The sequence below is a fragment of the Oncorhynchus mykiss genome, chromosome 19, assembly GCF_057628025.1.
Source record: "Oncorhynchus mykiss isolate SJ-2025 chromosome 19, ASM5762802v1, whole genome shotgun sequence".
Lineage (NCBI taxonomy): Eukaryota > Metazoa > Chordata > Actinopteri > Salmoniformes > Salmonidae > Oncorhynchus > Oncorhynchus mykiss.
Genome location: NC_143040.1, coordinates 21198124 through 21221045, shown reverse-complemented (window position 1 = coordinate 21221045; position 22922 = coordinate 21198124). Strand labels below are relative to the sequence as shown.

At 43.4% G+C, this 22922-nt stretch overlaps 1 protein-coding gene across 2 annotated transcripts in view; it reads right to left on the bottom strand.

Annotated features, from left to right (window-relative positions):
- Positions 1 to 18488, bottom strand: part of LOC110497384 (polypeptide N-acetylgalactosaminyltransferase-like 6) — a 240779-nt gene extending 222291 nt beyond the window's left edge. The window contains exons 1-2 of one of the 2 annotated variants that reach the window (XM_021573464.3): positions 18101 to 18488; positions 17478 to 17756 (exon numbers count right to left, since the gene is read on the bottom strand). In XM_021573464.3, coding sequence (XP_021429139.1) covers positions 17478 to 17612 — 135 coding nt within the window. In that variant the 5' untranslated portion in view covers positions 17613 to 17756; positions 18101 to 18488. Of the gene's footprint in view, positions 1 to 17477; positions 17757 to 18067 lie in introns of both variants that reach the window. The other variant, XM_021573463.3, reaches the window with a different exon arrangement.
- Between the last annotated feature and the right edge of the window lie 4434 nt (positions 18489 to 22922).

The window sequence follows — 22922 nt, the reverse complement described above, 5'->3', positions numbered from 1 at the left end:
TTATTATCCATTCAAACTATGCCTTTCTAAAATATGAAAATGAGCAATGAAATCACCAGGAAGCCTAATAGTAATGTTCTGGCAAAGATGAGTCCATAGCAGATTGCTAAACTGTATTTTATATGGATAATATGATTCTGTGCCACTAAATGAGTGACAAAACATTCATTTCAAATCAAGATCATTTCAAATTAAAGTCGAGTCCTGAGTTCTGAATCTCCAAGTGCAAGTCACATCTCAAGTTATTTTATTTTCTATCAAGTCTCTAAATATCAATCAACAAACGCCTTTGGATATCAGGGCCAGCACAGCAGCGTTCAGAGCGTGAAACAAAGAGGTAAACATTTCATCTATAAGAGGTGCCGGTACTCAAGCAGTAGAAAATATGAGTTGATGGTACTCCATACTGGCGAGCATCGGCCCAAATCAAGCACTGCTAGTGATTGCCTTCCCCTGCTACTCCTCTGATCTCTTAACTCCAGGTTTCCGGGGGGGGGTCTTGGAAAAAAAAACTTCACTCCCCATCCATCAGCAGGGTGAATCAAAGGTAAAGTTGGCAGATGCAGACAGCCATGGCCCAACATTAATCTTGATGGCAAAGTGTAATTAGGAAGCGGCTGTATGAGCAGACATGATGCCGTAAATAACTCTAAACCAGAGAGGAGCAGAGAGAGGAGAAAGGAGCTTGTCTTTTAATGACCCAAGAGTCACTGTGAACAGCCACATGTCAACAGGACAAGATTCATGGGGTTGGCCGTACTGGCGTAACGCAGTTTCTCTGGACCCCCCGCAAGGTTTGAGTTCGACCCTCCCACATTCCTAAAATAAAAATAAATGTAATGTGTCAGCCAGACAGCCACTCACAAAGTATAGACTACCGATCGCTGTCCGTGGTGCTGAAATTGCGACATGTTTATGCAGCTGCATGCCTATTGAATCGATGATAGGCTTTCTGTGGTGCCAGGGCATGTATAGTTTGCTTTAGCTAATGGGTAAATGTTTATAGGCCTATTTGGTCATCATTTTGTCATGTTAAGCCTAGCATTTCACAAAGCTACATGGTGTCGGAATGCTGCCATTTTTAGACTGCTGGCTGGTGGCAATAATGAAATTCCTCGTTCAGTAATTAAAGTTGGAAAGTCAAACATTGCAGATTGTAAAATACATGTTCAATGCAACAGCATACTAATCAGCTACCAATCCATTTTTTTAAATATAAAACTGTTCTGTGTAGCCTACCTGAACCTGCATGACATGAGCTGTCCTCGCGCTCTCTCCCAGCTTGGATAGAAAGTTGTTGTGCGTAAAACCAGTCTATGAATGCAATATAATACAGTCTGTCCACCAACAAAACATGTGGTCACTAGGGATTGTTTCATTATGCAGTGTACTATCTATAGCTGTATACTGTATTTAACTGCTATTTAGCTGCAGTTTATAAACCTTTTATGAAATGTAAATATCAAATAGCCTAACACTGAGGAAAAAAAGTAGTCAGCTTAAGGATACATTTAGCCACAATTTATTGTTAAACTCAGCCGGTTTTGTCTGGCGATTAGCCTCCACAAATGGGATGAAATAGTCAAGGTAAATTAAATGAAATACAACTTGAGAGACTTCCCTGGTTTCCTGAAGTCCTCCTTTTTTGTATGCAAATGTTTTTACCACAGCCTGTAGGTCCAGGTTGCAGGTCCGACTGCTTCCTCTACTGAGTATTACCAACCCAGACAGTTTTCTGAGACATTGTACATTATATGTCCATTGCGCTGCACACAATTAAATGTAGTCTTGAATGACGCATGCCAAGATACACCAGGGATAAGGGACTGTTGATATTACAACCACACCAAGCTGGTTCACCAACATTTTTTGTTCAAGCCCTCAAGAACTGTTGCCTGCTAAACATGATAATCTGTTTGCATCTGACAATTTATTGGCTGTCCAGTAACCAGACAACCTGTTGAGGCAATTAAGGAGAATGAGAGGCTCAATTAAAGATGTTGCGGAATTGCTGTATTTGAAGCACCACTCCCTTCTGCCACAGCAACATCAGGGAAACTGGGCAATCAGCTTTTGAACACCTGAGGAAGCCCCACTCATTGCACTGGCACCATCGTAGCCTTGACCACGCCATTTGTTCACCGATATCCCCGAATACTTTCAATCAGTTAAACGTTTCCTTTTTCAAGGCCTGAGGCACTTTTTCAGTCACATTCCTGAAGCCCAAGAAACAAACACTTAGCTTCCTAGTACATATGAAAATGAGGTTTCTGAATTCCTTTTTGTGCCACTCTTCCTTGCGGGGCTGTCTGGTATGTCAGTGGTTGACCAGTGGTTGTTACTATGTGTAATAAATAATGAATCCGTTTCGCCAGAAGGAAAACCAACCGTATTTGTTTGTGCTGCTGACTCGGTAACTGTAGTTATATAATCTGAAAACAACAAGAGTGATACAGTCTACCTCAGTCCACCTCAGTCCACCTCAGTCTACCTCAGTCTACCTCAGTCTACCTCAGTCCACCTCAGTCCACCTCAGTCTACCTCAGTCTACCTCAGTCCACCTCAGTCCACCTCAGTCCACCTCAGTCTACCTCAGTCCACCTCAGTCTACCTCAGTCCACCTCAGTCTACCTCAGTCTACCTCAGTCCACCTCAGTCCACCTCAGTCCACCTCAGTCCACCTCAATGGTAGGCAAAGTCACTAGGAGAAAAGTGATTAAGGATGAGCCATAACAAGTTCTCAGTGTGACCAGGAGGGGTGCTGTGAGGGTTTCAGTAAATCCCCTCATCTGTAGAGCGAGAGCCGGCAGGCAGAGCGTGTGTGTGTGTGCGTGTGTGTGTCTGACTGTTAAATCGCCCTGGGAAAGAGCATGAAGTGTGACAGAGTGCATTTTTCTGCTCAAAACAATTTGGAGGGAATCAAAAAGCCTTGGCAGGAGAAACAAACCCCCCACACACACCCACATCTCTCAAATCCCTCACACACACAGACACACAGACACACACATACACACACAACAGTGCCCACCTCGCTCTACTCGTATGTCACAGTTTCTCACAGTGTGGGAGGCAGCACTGTCAGTCTGTCATAACGGCAGCAAACGGTTCCCTCTCCCTGTCGTCACACATACTTCCTCAGCTTTCACACACACACACACACACACACACACACACACAGGTAGATGTATTTGGCCAGGCCCTGCGTATTACCCCATGGGACAACAGAGGATTCAAGATTCCAAACTTTACAGAATAATATCTGTCCCAGTTGTCCCTGTATACAGGCTGAGTAATCAGTCACTCACTGGCTGCATGGTCCCTCATCAGCACCGACCGGCCCTTTCCTTTCTCATCAGCCTGACCCAGCACTTCTGCAGCACAGCACATGCATCCCTCACCCAGACACATCTCTCTCCTCATAAAAAGATATTGCAGCCACTTCGTGTTTCAGAGAGGCCAGCAATTCACGACACAGGAAGAGAGGAGAGATATGATATATTGACAACACAGGGAACCCAGTTCATAGCCTGGCTAAAACAGCCTGAACGCTGCACTCTCCATTGAGGTGAATGGTGAGTTCAACATTCAGTCTAGTTTAACCAGGCTACACATGATTCCTCACAGTTTTCCTCCATTAGAGAATCAAAAACTGCACCGTGGGCTTTTAATGAGATAGGATAATACAGTGGAATGACTCACAAATATCCTAATAAGCACCAAGGACTTTTCTTGTTAGGGAGACTGCTGGGGTTTTTCATCAGTGCAGTCAGTGAATTAGTAGGAGGAAGAAAGGAGGAAAAAGGAGGGAGGATGATGAAGGGAGTTCATTAAAAGGATAAAAGGATAAAGAGGGAATAGAAAGGAATTTAAATCGATAACCTGAGACCAACTCACAAATAAGCCTTGAGGAATCGGCACAATATTAAAAGGTACTCATCAAGCTCATTCATATTTAAACCTAGGTAAAATATCCTATCCACCGCAGTGATCCAGTTTCAACATCATTTAAATCAGCTCTGGTGTCCTAATACACTGTTGACATTTATATTCCTCACATTACGAATCACTCAGTTTCTCAACGGTTCCCCACAACAATCAGATATCACATCCCGTCCTTCACACAAAGAAAATAACTGACTGCCGTTAATAACTAACAGAGATACCCATCGTTTGTGACTAAAGTGATTAGGCTACAATGATTCACTTGTAAATCATCAGTAACTAGCCTGGAAGCTGTGGAAGATGCTAGTGGCTCTTGGGGAGCAGTCTAACAAGTAGTGTTGTGGTTTAAATTCATGTTGCTTGAAGGCTAAAATAAATCAATGTTTTATTGTGAGCATAGCTGTGCTGTGATTCATTCAACCACTCAATCAGTGTTTCCGAACTGCTGGGTTGATTCTTAGGTGTGTCTGTTGGTTGCACCGAGAAGGACAATAGGCCTTTTCAGAACACGACTGGGTCAACTGTCTGCTTTCAAATGCAGGACACGCCTATTTTTGTCCTTTCCACACATACTGTTGGATACAACGAAAAGGTTACATCTCAATAACACACAGCGGGACACAACGTCTCCCTTTCACTGACTACCACCACACAATGTGTGACATAATGACAGGGGGGGCATCCTTTTCAGAACCATATCGAATTTGACTCCATTTCATACAGTGACGAAAACAAAGGTTGATGTGATTGGAAGACACGGCTGACTGGCAATCTCAGCATGGATCAAGATATAATCATAAATATTGATTTCTGAGAGGAATGTTTGTTGAGAGGTGGTGATTGCAACCAATTATGTTTAAAAATCACATTTTCAACTTGAACAGTCTGATTAGGTCTACAAACTCTTGTTTGAAACGTAAAAGCAAACAGGAAAAAGGAAACAACTTTATTCATCTGTAAGTAAGCCGATCCAACAAGACAATAATTGGAGGAGAAAGCTAGACGGCTAGCCATCAAGTGGAGTGGACAGTCACAGGCATGATCAACCCTTGGGAACCTCTTAATTGAAAAGTAGTTTTTGGATTGCCTTTAATAGATGCAATATAATGACCCTTCAGACTCACGATAATCTCTTACAAACCTCTGCCAAGCCACATTGTTAAACTGCCTGTCTAATTTAACTGTTAGTTATGTTTCACCGATGACAAGTATTACCTTGCGCGGTGGGTTTGAAACGCCTGTAAATCTACGGTGCGACGCCGGTGCCGCGGAGGAGAAGAGGGCCATAAAACATAAGAAGCTTTGCTCTCCTTGAATAACAATCACCAGAGTGGAGGAGTCAGTCAGAACTGCCAGTTTAAACAGCCGTAACTCAGCCATATCTGTGCTGAGGGACAGTTGAACAAGCCGGGGACAATTCATGGCCCATCTATGTGATTACACTCATGGTATGTATACCTAGTGTGTAACCCAAATGGCGCCCTATTCCCTATATAGTGCACTACTCTTGACCAGGGCCTATCGGGTATAGGGTGCCATTTGAGGTGCAGCCCTAGTCTAGCGTATGGGAGCATTTGAGACTGATCACACGTTGACATGGATAGACATTCAATGTCCACACTTTCTCACTGATTTAGGTTAGTGCCACCAGGAGAATAAATAGGTGTGAGCTTTATAGGCTCGAATAAGTGTCTATATTTACATCTTACACTGAAAGAGGTTCATGACCATTAAAACAGATTGCACTGCTGTGTAGTGTCTGACAGTACAATGGCAGTGATTACATCGAGCCTATTTCCATTACTCTCAGAAGCATGAGGGAAAAAACGAAGTGCTATGGGAGTGCTTTTAGCTTAATAGAGATGCCCATGTCACAACACTGAGGAGCGTCCAAAATGGCACCCTATTCCCTTCATAGTGCACTACTTCTGAGCAGAACCCTATGGGCCCTGTCAAATGCCATTATGGAAGCAACCTTAATGGTTACGTCTAGATCTCACCTCCCGAGAGCCGGTGGTGGTGAATAAGTTGTTTTATATCACTGTGCAGATAGAGCCAGGCAGTCACTCCATATGAAATGCCCTTTATTCTCAGAAGACACAAAACAGCCTCCCACCACATTCTACCACCTGTCAGCGGCACACAAGGCACATCTGACAAATCAGGTTTAAACGGACCAAGACTAAGGAGAGGATGGAGGTGAAAATGATGTAAAGCTTCATGATACATATCATCAATACACAATGTGGCAAATCCTTGGTCCTGCCAGAAAGCTTATTGGGGAGCTGAGTGGAATGTAGATGATAAGTATGTGAGCAACAACTCAACATCAACACCATCAACACCAAAACGCCAATATTTTTGGAAAAGGATCGGTAATCAAACTCATTGCGATACTGGTGAAAATGATGATAGCAGCATTGATGATACAACACCTCACCAACAACAACAACTTCTATAATGACAGTTCTACTATATAAACACAGAAACACAATCATCTCAGTTCTCTAAAATAGCACAGTAATTACAGAAAAACACTGTTAACGGTGAGGGGAGAAGATAACGAGGTGTCATAAAAACAGAAGGAAACTAAAATGAAGTCGTTAAGGAAGCGAATGATTATAAAATAATATACTGTACTGAGGAAGCTAGGAGTCAATACTTTGAAGCAACACTGACAGGTTTAATTACTACCGGTTTAATTACTAAATGTCTTATGTGTTCCTTCTGTATGGTAATGGGGAAGCCTCTTCCACAGTTGATACGGGGAGAGTTTGATTCAAATTCATATTCAGACGAACGATAACAATACCGGAGATTCATATTCTTATTCATTGTCAAAATATCATGGTCACAATTGAATTCCTACCAACAAGCCAACAAGCTATTACCGCTCACACAATTGAAGTCTTTGCATGTCACACCAAATCGGGTCCCTTCAACAGAGGGTTTTTATGCCTTGTGACAACCACTACAAGACTAATCATGAATGGCCTTTTCAACCTGTTTTGTCCCATCTCACACTGAAAATAGATTCCGTTTCCACAGACGATTTGTGAAATCTTTTTGCGTTTCTTGTTTTTATATAAACCCCATCTCCGTTCCAATATATTTGGTTGATCATTCATCCATGGCCACATTGTCACTCAGCTCTGTATCTGCATTACTGTCATGCATGTCATGGTGACATCATGGTGGGTAGCCTAATTAGAATGACTGCCTTGCTCTTCCAACTGTCACTTTGTCACGAAATGGATACTGACAATAGCAGTCAGTCACTAGGAAATCAACATTCTCTCAGTTGGATCCAGAGGTTAAGGTGCTTCTCAACATTCTTGGGTTATATTCAAGTCCCAATCACACCCCCAACCAAAGTAGGCTACCCCCTCATTTGCAGTGGATCATCAGGCCTACAGTGGCAAGAAAATGTATGTGAACCCTTTGGAATGACCTGTATTTCTGCATAAATTGGTCATCAAATTTGATCTGATCTTCATCCAAGTCACAACAACAGATGACCATAGTGCGCTTAAACTAATGACACACACATGATTGTATATTTATTGTCCATATTGAATACATCATTTAAACACTCACAGTGTAGGTGGGAAAAAGTATGTGAACCCCTAGGCTAATGACTTCTCCAAAAGCTAATTGGGAGTCAGGAGTCTGCTAACCTGGAGTCCAATCAATGAGATGAGATTGGAGATGTTGGTTAGAGCTGCCTTGCCCTATAAAAAAAACTCACAAAATTTGAGATTGCTATTCACAAGCTGCATTGCCTGATGTGAACCATGCCTAGAACAAAAGAGATCTCAGAAGACCTAAGATTAAGAATTGTTGACTTGCATAAAGCTGGAAAGGGTTACAAAAGTATCTCTAAAAGCCTTGATGTTCATCAAATGGAGAAAGTTCAGCACTGTTGCTACTCTCCCTAGGAGTGGCAATCCTGCAAAGATGACTGCAAGTGCACAGCGCAGAATGCTCAATGAGGTTAAGAAGAATCCTAGAGTGTCGGCTAAAAACGTACAGAAATCTCTAGAACATACTAAAATCTCTGTTGACAAGTCTACGATACATAAAACACGAAACAAGAATGGAGTTCATGGAAGGACACTACGGAACAAGCCACTGCTGTCCAAAAAAGAATTGCTGCACGTCTGAAGTTTGCAAAAGTGCACCTGGATGTTCCACAGCGCTACTGGCAAAATATTCTGTGGACAGATGAAACTACAGTTGAGTTGTTTGGAAGGAACACAAAACACTATGTGTGGACAAAAAATGTCACAGCACACCAACACCAAAACCTTCTTCCCAACTGTAAAGTATGGTGGAGGGGGCGTCATGGTTTGGGGCTGCTTTGCTGCCTCAGGGCCTGGAAAGCTTGCTATCATCGACGGAAAATTAATTCCCAAGTTTATCAAGACATTTTGCAGGAGAATGTTAGGCTGTCCTCCAATTGAAGCTCAACCGAAGTTGGGTGATGCAACAGGACAACGACCCAAAACACAGAAGTAAATAATCAACAGAACGGCTTCAATAGAAGAAAATACGCCTTCTGGAGTGGCCCAGTCAGAGTCCTGACCTCAACCCGATTTGAGATGCTGTGGCATGACCTCTAGAGAGTAGTTCACACCAGACATCCCAAGAATATAGCTGAACTGAAACAGTGTTGTAAAGAGGAGTTATTATTATTAACCAGTTATTAAATCCAAGGGTTCACATACTTTTTTCCACCCTGCACTATGAATGTTGATGCGGTGTGTTCAATAAAGACATGAAAACGTATAATTGTTTGTGTGTTATTAGTTTAAGCAGACTGTGTTTGTCAAAATGTTGTGACCTAGATGAAGATCAGATCAAATTTTATGACCAATTTATGCAGAAATTCAGATATTTCCAAGTGGTTAACATACTTTTCCTTGCCACTCTATGCTCTTGAGTCTTCCCATTCCCAAGTACCCGGGCTGTGGATAGGCCAGGTACAGTTGAAGTCGGAAGTTTACATACACTTAGGTTGGAGTCATTAAAACTCGTTCTTCAACCACTCCACAAATTTCTGGTTAACAAACTATAGATTTGGCAAGTCGGTTAGGACATCTACTTTGTGCATGACACAAGTCATTTTTCCAACAATTGTTTACAGACAGATTATTTCAGTTATAATTCACTGTATCACAATTCCAGTGGGTCAGACTTTCACATACACTAAGTTGACTGTGCCTTTAAACAGCATGGAAAATTCCAGAAAATGATGTCATGGCTTTAGAAGCTTCTGATAGGCTAATTGACATCATTTGAGTAATTGGAGGTGTACCTTTTGGATGTATTTCAAGGCCTACCTTCAAACTCAGTGCCTCTTTGCTTGACATCATGGGAAAATCAAAAGAAATCAGCCAAGACCTCAGAAAAAAAATTGTAGACTCCACGTACGCAAGTATAAACACCTTGGGACCACGCAGCCTTCATACCTGTCATGCCATGGTCTAAGTATTTTGTGTTTTCTTTATTATTTTGGTCAGGCCAGGGTGTGACATGGGTTATTTATGTGGTGTGTTTTGTCTTGGGGTTTTTGTAGGTCATGGGATTGTGGTTAGTGGGGTTGTCTAGAATAGTCTATGGCTTCCTGGAGTGGTTCTCAATCAGAGGCAGGTGTTTATCGTTGTCTCTGATTGGGAACCATATTTAGGCAGCCATATTCTGAGTGTTTCGTGGGTGATTGTTCCTGTCTCTGTGTTTGTTTGCACCAGATAAGGCTGTTTAGGTTTTCACGTTACATTTATTGTTTTGTATTGTGTTTATCTTTTATTAAATATGTATCGAAATAACCACGCTGCATTTTGGTCCGCCTCTCTTTCGACGGAAGAAAACCTTAACAATACCACTCAGGAAGGAGATGCGTTCTGCCTCCTAGAGATGAACGTACTTTGTTGCAAAACATGCAAATCAATCCCAGAACAACAGCAAAGGACCTTGTGAAGATGCTGGAGAAAACAGGTACAAAAGTATCAATATCCACAGTACAACGAAGCAACTGCACATGGGGACAAAGATTGTACTTTTGAGAAATGTCCTCTGGTCTGTGAAACAAAAATAGAACTGTTTGGCCATAATGACCATCGTTATGTTTGGAGGAAAAATTAGGAGGCTTGCAAACCAAAGAACACCATCCCAACCATGAAGCCCTTGAGTGGCAGCATCATGTTGTGGGGGCGCTTTGCTGCAGGAGGGACTGGTGCACTTCACAAAATAGATAGCATCATGAGGACAGAAAATTATGTGGCTATGTGGACGCCCTGTCCTTAGAGATCCTGTTTATGTCTCTATCTTGGTTTGGTCAGGGTGTGAGTTGGGGTGGGTATTCTATATTCTATTATTTGTATTTCTATGTTTTGGCCGGGTGTGGTTCTCAATCAGGGACAGTTGTTTATTGTTGTCTCTGATTGAGAACCATACTTAGGTAGCCCTTTTTTTCCACCTGTCTTTGTGGGAAGTTGACTTTTGTTTATGGCACATAGCCTTTAGCTTCACGGTTGTTTTCTCATTTGTTGTTTTGTTGGAGCCATTTTTTATAATAAAATAAAATGTACGCTCACCACGCTGCACCTTGGTCCACTCCCTTCAAAAGCAGTGACAGAACTTCTCACCACCAACAACGGACCAAGCAGCGTGGTAAGGAGGAGCAGCATGTTCAGGATTCATGGACTTGGGAGGAGATCCTGGACGGTAAGGGACCCTGGAGGCAGGCTGGGGAGTATCGCCGTCCACGGGAGGAACTGGAGGCAGCAAAAGCAGAGCGGCAGTGTTACGAAGGGCACACGGGGAGTGTGACTGAGTCAGGTTGGAGACCTGAGCCAACTCCCCGTGCTTACCATGGCGAGCGTCGTACTGGTCAGGCACCATGTTATGCGGTGGAGCGCACGTTGTCTCCAGTGCGCGTGCACAGCCCAGTGCGCTACCTTCCAGCTCCCCGACTCGGCCGGGCTAGAGTGGGCATCCAGGTCGGAGGGTGCCAGCTCAGCGCATCAGGCTGCCAGTATGTCTCTACGGCCCAGGATATCCTGCACCGGCTCTGCACACTGTGTCTCTGGTGCGTCTGCACAGCCCAGTGCGTCCTGTGCCTGCGCCCTGTATGTGCCGGGCCAAAGTAACCATCCAGACAGGACGGGTTGTGCAGGCTCCTAGCTCGAGACTTCCAGTGCGCCTTCACGGCCCAGTGTATCCGGTGCCTCTGCCAAGGACAGGGCCTCCTGTATGTCTCTCCATCCTGGTGATCCCTGTGGCAGCTCCACGTACCAGACTGCCCATACATCTTCTCCCTCCAGTGATGATCCATGGCAAGAAGCCCCCAGTGATGATCCATGGCAAGAAGCCCCCAGTGATGATCCATGGCAAGAAGCCCCCAGTGATGATCCATGGCAAGAAGCCTCCAGTGATGATCCATGGCAAGAAGCCTCCAGTGATGATCCATGGCAAGAAGCCTCCAGTGATGATCCATGGCACGAATCCGCCAGTGATGATCCATGGCACGCAGCCTCCAGTGAGGATTCATGGCACGAAGCCTCCAACGCAGAGACGGCCTCCAGTCCGGAGCCTCCAGAGACGGCCTCCAGTCCGGAGCCTCCAGAGACGGCCACCAGTCCGGAGCCTCCAGAGACGGCCACCAGTCCGGAGCCTCCAGCGACGGCCTCCAGTCCGGAGCCTCCAGCGACGGCCTCCTGTCCCGAGCCTCCAGCGACGGCCTCCTGTCCCGAGCCTCCAGCGACGGCCTCCAGTCCGGGATCCGCAGCGAGGGTGCCCAGTCCGGGGACCGCTACGAGGTCGCCCAGTCCGGGGACCGCTACGAGGGTCGCCGCACCAGAGGTGCCACCGCGGATAGATGGCCAACCAGACCCTCCCCTATAGGTTTAGGTTTTGCGGCCAGAGTCCGCATCTTTGGGGGGAGGGGGTACTGTCACGCCCTGACCCTAGAGATCCTGTTTATGTCTCTATTTTGGTTTGGTTAGGGTGTGAGTTGGGGTGGGTATTCTATATTCTATTATTTGTATTTCTATGTTTTGGCCGGGTAGGGTTCTCAATCAAGGACAGCTGTCTATTGTTGTCTCTGATTGAGAACCATACTTAGGTAGCCCTTGTTTCCACCTGTCTTTTTGGGAATTTGACTTTTGTTTATGGCACATAGCCTGTAGCTTCACGGTTGTTTTCTTGTTGTTTTGTTGGTGTCATTTTTTATAATAAAAAAAATGTACACTCGCCACGCTGCACCTTGGTCCACTTCCTTCAACAGCCATGACACAGTATGTACGGTGCGCCATTACTACAAATTAACCCTCCATCACTTCCAAATTGTTATTAGGCCTAGCCTGCATTACTCCTGTCTATCACACCTCACTGCTCAGTGTGCCATCATATATCCAAATCTAGCATACTCATCATCCCATGTAAACATCCCATCACAAGTGACAGCTGGTGTGTGTGTGTGTGTGTGTGTGTGTGTGTGCACCTGGTATCTAGGGTACAAAACACACCATCAGTACACGCTAGCTGTTTGTTGGCCACTAAATGTACCTGTGAGCTGAGATCAGGACCCTTACCACAAAGCAGTTGCTTATATTGAAATGTATGAACAATGTTACAGAAAAGGCAATGTGTCCGATGTGATGCCTCACATAAAAGACTGATGGATCATGATGTCCATATACATGAAACTACAGTGCGTTTATAGTGTGAAATACATCATAATGTCAGTAATAATAGGCTAAACATCACCATGGTGACTAGGTTAATAACTAAAATGACAATCTGGTGAGTTTCGTTGGTAATTGGGACCAACAGAAACATCCATCCCCAATGTCAATTATCTCACCCTGACTGCAGACAAAATGGCCCAATCAAGCAGATACAAGCCCAGGCTTCTTTTTCCTTTTATGATTGGCTGGTGTGTGAAACCTCAGCTGTTTTGAGTTTGAGTCAGAGGACAGCTTCCCAAATGCCACCCTATTCCCTATGTAGTGCACTACTTTTGACCAGGGCTATAAAGTAGTACACTATATAGGGAATAGGGTGCAATTTGGGACGCAGACTTTGAGTCAGGGGAGGAAACGGGGTGATTCTGATCTTAGGAACTGTTTCTATTTTTCTGTTGCCTGCCACGGAGGATGAGCCTTTTCCCCCAGAGCATATAATGCTGTCGCTCCCTTCCGTCTTTCAGAGGATTGGCTGGCTGCTCGGTGGCTCTGAATCACGAAATCAGGAAGGAACTCATCAGCTCGCATGTGTTGCTGCTCTGGGACCTACTGATCCCGACTAAAGGGTTCTAGACCTTCTTCTTCTTCTTTTCTTGATTTGCTTTGTTTGTATCAAATGCCAGTAGTATAGGAGCTCAATTTAGAGACTATGACACTATGGAATAAACTAAAGCAAAAGGAATCAATAAGACTTACAAGAAAACCAAAGGACATCACCTTGTTCAGTATAATTGCTGCCAAAAATAGCAACACATGACTAATCTAAAGTTAACACATACCTACTAAGGCTCCTATTTTCTGTGGATAAAAACATTTAATGAAAAGAGAGAACATTGGTCATCGAGTTGCACTGGTTCGAGGGGCTTTGTTCAATCTACTCATTCTTTCTATGAGACAGGCAACCTCGAAATGGAATGTGAGACCATCTCAGCAGGGTGACTCAGTCTGTATCATGTAGAGGTCAGTGGAGAGAGGAGAGGACGGTAGGTGTCGTCCCACATAATGACCACCGCCTGATGTTTCTGTCCCTGTCAACCCGGGCCGGAGCTAGAGGGCGACAGGCTGGGTTAGCCTAATGGTGATGAACTGTCAAGGCTTCACAGAGACGGGGCCATGCAGTGCCGAAGGGCAATGTTACGCCATGCGGAAATGCAAATCGCGATCAGGCAAATGAGAAAGAGGCAATGACGAGATGCAATCATAAACCGACTCAGGCAGTTTTCACTGCACCCCCCAGCAGCAGAAATAGATTACAAGATGATAGGCATATTTGAAACAAGCCTCACGGCTAAACAGAGTGCAGCTAGGGCTACATAACATGAAGGGCTGGCAAAGAGCTGTAGGTGTTCAAGGAGATCATCAAGCCACACAAGCTAAAGAGGATTTCGTGCCATGGTACTCCAACCTCATGCTATCATATTCTGAATGTACACATTACTGGAAAGCGATTTCAGTCAATCAGCATTCAGGAACCAAACTACCCTTGTTATAATAAGTCACACTTAGGAGACAGCACAGTGACTTCCACCACAACCTGGGCCCAGCTCCACAAGGGGGCAAAAGGGGGCTTAGCCCCTCAGTTTTAGGTTTATGTCCCTATATAAAAAAGTTACAATTATTGAGGGAGAGGTTGGTGCAAAATGTGAATCTCCGCTGTGCTGTCAGTAGTTAGGTATGACTCCTTTGGTTTCCATAAAAAGCGGGAAAAAACACTTCTCATCTATGGTAGGCTAAGTGAATAACGTGATACGCTTCTGCCTGTAATATTTGATTTAGAATTATAAGGGTGGGGTCAAGTTTACCGTTGAAGCTGCTTCACTCAACTCAGCCTCACACCCCACCACCACAGAGTTTAGTTAGCGTCTTAGCTAGCTGTAAAAAGCGTAAGTAGCCTATTAGCCTATTTAGCTAGCTGGAACCAGCTAATCTGCCACAGCCACGGTGGATAGCAGAAATTGGCTTAGCTAAAGTATCCAAACACAGCCAATGGAGAAGGGGACACCTGGCTACTGTGTCAGTGGCTGTTAAACGTTGTGACAGCATCGTGAAGTTCCTCTCTGACATCGAATGCATGCGTTCCTACAACACAGAAGTAAGATCTTTACACTGGAGTCAAAGTGGTCCGCAGTGCGTTGGAGTGCTGAGGTGTGACAAGCCAGGGTGTGACAGCGAGTTCGAAGCCATTTGTGGACAGTTCAGTGCCAGTGGCACTGACGCACCACAAGCTCCAAGCAATTATGACAAAGTTATGTAAGTACAAATCTCATCGCATTATGTGATAGACAGTACAGTAGGCCAGTAGGACAAAGGAGAAGAGACTGAGTGTAAAAGACTGTTCTTGGATGCTGTCATCGGTGAAATGTCAGTACGATTCAGCAAACGCAACATCCAACTGGTGGAGACCCTGTTTACCCTTGAGAACCATGTCTTTCTAGGCGGGAAAAAGGTGAAACCACTGCTGGATCTAACCAAAACAGATTTGGTGGAACCTGAGTTTAGTGTTGCGCGCCAGTTTTTGCAGACTGAAATCGCCCGCTCCGGCTCCAATGAGGACAAATGGGCCACACTTGATATCTTGCAACGATTCTCTGGGCCTCTCTCCGCTATGTCGACCATGCTTACTGCACTGACACGTATTGACTTTCGGGGCATCCACAGCTACATGCGAGAACTAATTTTCCACTTTGACAAACGTGTTCACTCAACTAATCCAACTGGCATTTTTTGGGGATCTTACAAGAATATTTCGGGGAGAGTGGAATGATCGATTAATCAGGAAGTTCCACAGAGCATCAAGGTGGCTGCAACTCTTCTGAAAAGGTAAGAAACAATCTAGCTGGTTGATTTTTATCAATGTCTTGGTGGTACAGCCAGTGGCGTACTTTCAGCAAAAACCTATGGTATGGAATGGCAAAATGACTTCCTTAGCCAGGCTATAGGCCTTTAAGTTTGTAGGGCGCTGTCCATGGTGCTGATAGAGCGCAGCTGAGATTTTGCACCAACCTGCCACTTCTTGGTCAAAAGCACTCAATGTTCTCGACATTTTAACTTTTATGTTTATTGCGGTATAGCGTGATATAAGCAGAATTCAATATTATTCTAATGCAAGAACCCAAATGACGCCCCTGGGTATAGCTACATATCAGTATGTTTTATCATAGAAATAGATACATTCTAGTATGGCTTTCTTGGTAGCCTATTCGTTTTCGTGGTTGTAAACTGTGCGTATTGGAAATGCATTTATGGTAGCCTGGCATTGCTTAATCGATTATGTGGATCGAATTTGATCCACAGAAGTGTATTGTACCATATCACAACGTGTTGCTGAACTCATGAGCGCCATGACTTTCCATGTTTGAACCGGGCCTACAGGCCTGTTTGTTTGGCAAGACAGCGGTGCATGGCTGCATCTCACTGAAGTAGGCTGTAGGCTGTGTTTTCTTTTCTATTTGCTTTTTGTTTACTGTGCTTGTTTACTGTTAATGTAACTAGCCTAAATATAGATTTTGTCATGCCTTTATTGATTTGACATTTTGTTTACTAGGCATACTTGTTATCGCTGTTTTGTTCTGTTCACATTCATTTGTTCACATTGTCTGTATTCTAAGCCAAACTACTATTCAAGGCATACTTGTTATCGCTGTTTTGTTCTGTTCACATTCATTTGTTCACATTGTCTGTATTCTAAGCCAAACTACTATTCAAACTACTATTTTTGTTTGCCTGCATTAATAACTAGGTTGCTACTTTCAGCATTTAGTTTGCATTATTTTAGTAAGACGGCTGTGTGTACAGCTGCATTCACATAGGCTGTTTGTAATAGGTGAATTACCCTATCTATCTTGTAGCCTATATTCATTACCAAAACGGCATCGCTTTAGTGTGTAGAGCATTGTCCTTTGTGCTGATAGAGTGCACACCAACCTGCCACTTCAAAAGCACTCAATGGTCATGGAGTCTCGGCATTTGAACTTTATGTTTATTATGGTGTGGCGTGATATAAGCAGAATTTAATATCATTCAAATGTAATTACGCCCCAAAATTGTGCCCCCTTCGCCGATTTCAACTGCCCCCTTAGTCACTTTATCCTGGTGCCGGGCCTGCCACAATCACAACAAAGGTTGACATGTGATCATGTTTGAGGGACATTGGCCTGGATGCAAAATAACTTGGGTACAATTTAAACCAGGAACTAAATGTACTCTTACACAGAGGTGACTCTCGATTGCTTGCCTGCAGCACCTGTTAAAGTATAATGTATGCATACACATCTTTCACCCAAGGAAATGTATAAAACCATTAATATTTTTTTTTGCATTTAATGGTTAGAATTAGGCTACCATCAGGCTATATTAACCAAATACTATATATGGTTGTATGTTCTACCCGATAGGCCAAATTTTTACTGCACCCAACTGGTGCCCCACACCCATCTAAATCAGTCCTTCAGAGGGGAAGAATGAAAATCAGCAGTGCAACTGGGCTTCAAGGTCCAGATTTAAATTTTCCTAGTGTAAAGTTGATGAAAAGATGCATGATATGTGGGCCCAACTGATGATGTGATCATGATGATTGATGAGCCTTCCTAACTGACACTGTTGCTCAAGCCATGAATACGCAGGTTGTTGCCAACATACTTTCCCCACCAACTCACAATTACTTTACATGAACTTAAAAATTATCAACTTTGTAGCTCCAGTTAGTTACTGTAGGCTACACCAGTTTGAAATGCGACGAATTTGGTGCTTAAAAAGTGGCAAAGCCAAAGTAACTTGACCTTAACCTACCTGTTCGCCGGCCTCGTGCGACTTCATCAGGTGTTTCTCCCGGTATAAAGACCACAGTCCGACGTTTGGCAGAAATATCAAAGCCACCATGAATACGAAGGCCATTTGCAACACTCGCTTCTGTCTCCTCTTCATCGTGGACACCCAAGTAAGAAGATATAATCCCAATATCTAAAAACTACGGAGTCCGTTCTTCTTGGCTCGTGCCACTCCGGTTGAAATATTATTTGTTGGTCGGTGGCAAACCACCTTCTGCGGGAGCTGTTGACAAACGTTCACCTAAAACAAAAAATAAAATGTATCAGCATGTAGACCTCTTACTGACATTTTGCCTAATCGCAAATGCAGAGGACTGAGAAGCCACCATTCCACTAATTTAAACATTTTGCTGCACATAAAAAAAACACTACCAGTCTAACAGTAGGCTATTCTCTCATAGTTAACAATCATTAAACTACATGTGTCACTAAATTCAAACCAGAGATGATGACGATAGTGACACCTTTCAGTTTCAAATAAATAAAGGTGACCCTACAACTTACGGCGCAAATGGTTAAACAGACAGCACTAAACACATCACAATGACTTACTGGCGGTGCGTATTTGCATGTTGCCTCATTTACCGTGATTGTTTAGGTCCTTTTCGGTCGCGTTTTTGTTATAAATCAAGACAAAAATAGAAGCGCCAGAACAGCTATATCTCCCACGATGCGCACGTGAGGGAATTTCGAGTCCGTCTCGCGCTCTTCATGAATCAGAAAATCCCTCACGAGCTGCATTTCTCCCACATCTGCGCAGAAATTGTGTTCTACCCCTCCTTCTTTCACAATGTTGCTCCTCAATACCGGGTTTTAGATATTGCGGTTAAGAACCACGTGCACTGCGCATTAATGTGGGAACATTCCTACGGCTTGGCGATCCCTTCAAAGGCGAGAGCGAAGTGTGGGAAAGGGACAAGGAGCGCCAACGCGACCACATAGCAGTGAATCCGACAGCACTTTGGCACGAAACAGCGGACGAGAGAACAAAGCGCAGTGATGCATTGGACTGCTGCCTGATGCACTTTGGATAGATAGCCTAACAATTGCGCAGTCTGGCATTCAAATGAATGTGTTGATGAAATTCAGAATCTAATCATGTGCACTGCACTGATAGTGAATATTGATAGAGAGGCAGAAATGTCATCACCTGTCACTATAGGAGTAATCAATTGCAGATGATGAACATGTTCTTTTATATTGAGGTAGACATACACTATCAGTCAAAAGTTTTAGGACACCTACTCATTCAAGGGTTTTTCTTTATTTGGACTATTTTCTACATTGTAGAATAATAGTGAAGACATTAAAACTATGACATAACACATATGGAATCATGTAGTAACCAAAAAAGTGTTAATCAAATGATTCTTTAAAGTAGCCACCCTATGCCTTGATGACAGCTTTGCACACTCTTGGCATTCTCTCAACCAGCTTCACCTGGAATGCTTTTCCAACAGTCTTGAAGGAGTTCCCACATATGTTGAGGACTTGTTGGCTGGTTTTCCTTCGCTCTGCGGTCCGACTCATCCCAAACATCTACATTTGGTTGAGGTTGGGGGATTGTGGAGGCCAGGTCATCTGATGCAGCACTCCATCGCTCTCCTTCTTAGTCAAATAGCCCTTACACAGCCTGGAGATGTGTTGGGTCATTGTCCTGTTGAAAAACAAATTATAGTCCTTCTAAGCCCAAACCAGATGGGATGGCGTATCGCTGCAGAATGCTGTGGTAGCCATGCTGATTAAGTGTGCCTCGAATTTTCAATAAATCACAGACAGTGTCACCAACAAAGCACCCCCACACCATAACACCTTCTCCTTAATACTTTACGGTGTGAAATACACATGCAGCGATTATCCACTCACCCACTCCGCGTCTCACAGAGACACAGCGGTTGGAACCAAAAATCTCCAATTTGGACTCATCAGACCAAAGGACAGATTTCCATGTCATTGCTCGTGTTTCTTGGCCCAAGCAAGTCTTCTTCTTATTGGTGTCCTTTAGTAGTGGTTTATTTGCAGCAATTTGACCATGAACGCCTGATCCTCCTCTGAAAAGTTGATGTTGAGATGTGTCTGTTACTTGAACTCTGTGATTGGGCTGCAATCTGAGGCTGGTAACTCTAATGAACATATCCTCTGCAGCAGAGGTAACTCTGTGTCTTCCTTTCCTATGGCGGTCGTCATGAGAACCAGTTTCATCATAGCGCTTGATGGTTTTTGCGGCAGCACTTGAAGAAACTTTCAAAGTTCTTGAAATATTCCATGTTGACTGACCTTCATGTCTTAAAGTAATGATGGAATGTCATTTCTCTTTGCTTATTTGACCTGTTCTTGACATAATATAGACTTGGTATTTTACAAAATAGGGCTATCTTCTGTATAACCCCCTACCTTGTCACAACACAACTGATTGGCTCAAATGCATTAAGAAGGAAAGAAATTCCACAAATTAACTTTTAAGAAGGCACACCTGTTGTCTGAAATGCATTCCAGGGGACGACCTCATGAAGCTGGTTTAGAGAATGCCAATAGTGTGTAAAGCTGTCATCAAGGCAAAGGGTGGCTACTTTGAAGAAACTCAAATATAAATATATTTAAATTTGTTTAACACTTTTTGGTTACTACATGAATCCATATGTGTTCTTTCATAGTTTTGATGTCTTCACTATTATTCTACAATGTAGAAAATAGTACAAATAAAGAAAAACCCTTGAATGAGTAGGTGTTCTAAAACTTTTGACCGGTAGTGTAGATTTAAATATAGTACTTATTTTGTCCAAATGTGACATTATTTAGCACATTTATTTTCATAAGATGTGGATTGTGAACTTATCAGCTCAATTTGACGTGTAGTTTTTTGGGGACAGCTGAAATTGACAGCTGAGAACTCTAGAGAACTAGCTAGCTACAGTAGCTACCTTTTGGGACAAGTCATATGCTCCCAGACCGTGTTGGCATGTTCTTCTACCGTACTTTAAATCAACTTGTTGTGGCGGGGTCAACTTTTTGTTATTGTTTGAATCCCATATTTCCCCTTTAATGATCCATTTATGTCACTTACACAGGTCTATGGATTAGCCAACTCTGTGTCTATTAGTAAATATGAAATAGGAGTATTGGCAGAAACCCTGGCCCAGATGTCCATGAAAAATGTTTTTTTCACTTTGAGTTTTTTTATAAGACTAACAATGCAGCATTTTAAAGCAATGCTAATATTGTTGCTGTGTGCTGCTTACCTCGAGAGTGAGAATTGATGTTGCCCATGTCACGTTCTGACCATAGTTCTTTTGTGTTTTCCTTGTTTTGGTGTTGGTCAGGACGTGAGCTGGGTGGGCATTCTATGTTGTGTGTCTAGTTTGTCCGTTTCTATGTATGGCCTGATATGGTTCTCAATCAGAGGCAGGTGTTAGTCATTGTCTCTGATTGGGAACCATATTTAGGTAGCTTGTTTTGTGTTGGGGTTTGTGGGTGGTTGTTTCCTGTCTTTGTGTTCTCTGCACCAGATAGGACTGTTGCGGGTTTTTGCCATGTTTGTTATTTTGTATTTGTGTAGTGTTCACGTTATCGTCTTTATTAAACACGTTGAACACGAACTACGCTGCATTTTGGTCCTCCTCTCCTTCGACGGAAGAAAACCGTTACAGCCCATCCGTGAATTCAGGAAAAATTCACAACTCCTTTATAAACTTCAGAAACTTGAACCAAACACAGCTCAGATGAAATCAGCTTCAAAATAATAGCATCACTTCATGTTTTCCATGAAATGTTGTTCATGTGCAAGGAGTTGCTTTACAGGAGAGAGGAGATTCTCAGAACTTGCTGAAATATGTATTTACTATTGAATCCTGCTTCATACGTGAAAGCAAGCTAAAGGAGAGGGAGTAAAGATTGTATTGGAATACATGGAGAACAAAGTATTCACCACACTGTATATGTGTGCGCGTGTGCGTCAATATTGAGGTTGTAGCCAATTGAACACAGACCACAACCTCAATAATGCATAGATGCAATGGTACAGCACAGTTATAATTCCCCTGTAGCAGTGCACCGAGGCACGGAGGTCTAGCAGATTATGTTTTCCGTCTCCATGGCTACCAATAGAGGGGGGTGTGGTTGAGACCATTCGCTGTTAGTACAGACGGAACATCTGCAAGTAATGCACCGAGTTGGTGAGGTCATGTTGGCAAGTGTTTGAATACCCACCCATACACAAGTGTATGAATGATGTGTGCATGAAGCAGGTGGCTCTGTGCACCATAGCACTGTGCCAGTTGAAACATGGCATTTGACCTTCTTCCTCAGCTTTATCATGATCTTCACTGAATGCTATCAAATTCTGTACCCATTATCACTATCAGACCATGCCAGTCTATCTGAAGTAAACCTTTAACTGTGATTCATTAGGCATGGCACTCGTTAGCCTTGATAATGCAGTAGAACCAACCGGATTGTATTAGGAAAGCTGAGGAAATACACGGAGGAAAGATCTGAGAGCTACAGCAACAGCAGAGCGCGCTTAACAAGCACTCCAGATGTGTAGCTAACCTCTATACAGCCATGGTTGTTAGGCTCTATTGACTTAAGCCCTGAAGTTCTGCTAGTGTTGGGACTTTGGGATTACAATTCTTACTAACAAGATTGTATCAAGAAAGAAGGAGAAAAATATGTTGCTTCCAGTCAGTGTCAGAAGGCCTATAGCTATACTGTGCCCCCTCCACTATTTCCCATCTTCTTTCCATTTTAGTTTGTGAAAGCTGCAGAGAGAGAGGGAGAGGATCCAGCCAACAGTCAATTGGTCAGATAAGGAGATTTTCCATTTTAACTCACATAGTTCCATTTTTAGAATGATTAAAAAAAATGATACAAAATGCCATGACATTTTAACAATGAAAGATACACGGCAAATTTGTTTGCAGCTTCTTATGAGGTATAATTAACTAGACATTCTGCTTATGTCACAATGTCAAATCAAGTATAGGATCAATTATTTCAGAATACACAGAGAGGGAGACACTATAGGCAATGAATAATACCGTTTTTTTATTTTCTTCTTCTCTCTTCCTTCCTTTCTTTCGCTCTCTCTCTCTCTCTCCCTCTCTCTCTCTCTCTCTCTCTCTCTCTCTCTCTCTCTCTCTCTCTCCCCCCCAAAGAAACAAGGTTTTCCATTATAAATTAGTGGTTTGGTATGTTTTCAAAGCAGAAAAACACTGCAGCTAGAACATTTTTGGTTCAAGACCTTGGACAGCACTCAATACCAGAGCTCCAGCAGCCTACAGTCTGGCGTCTAGAGTTCCAGGACCTTGGACAGCACTCACTACCAGAGCTCCAGCAGCCTGGCGTTGAGTTCCAGGACTGTGGACGTAACATGGGCTGCTGTGCTTTCATAACCACAAGGAAAACAATC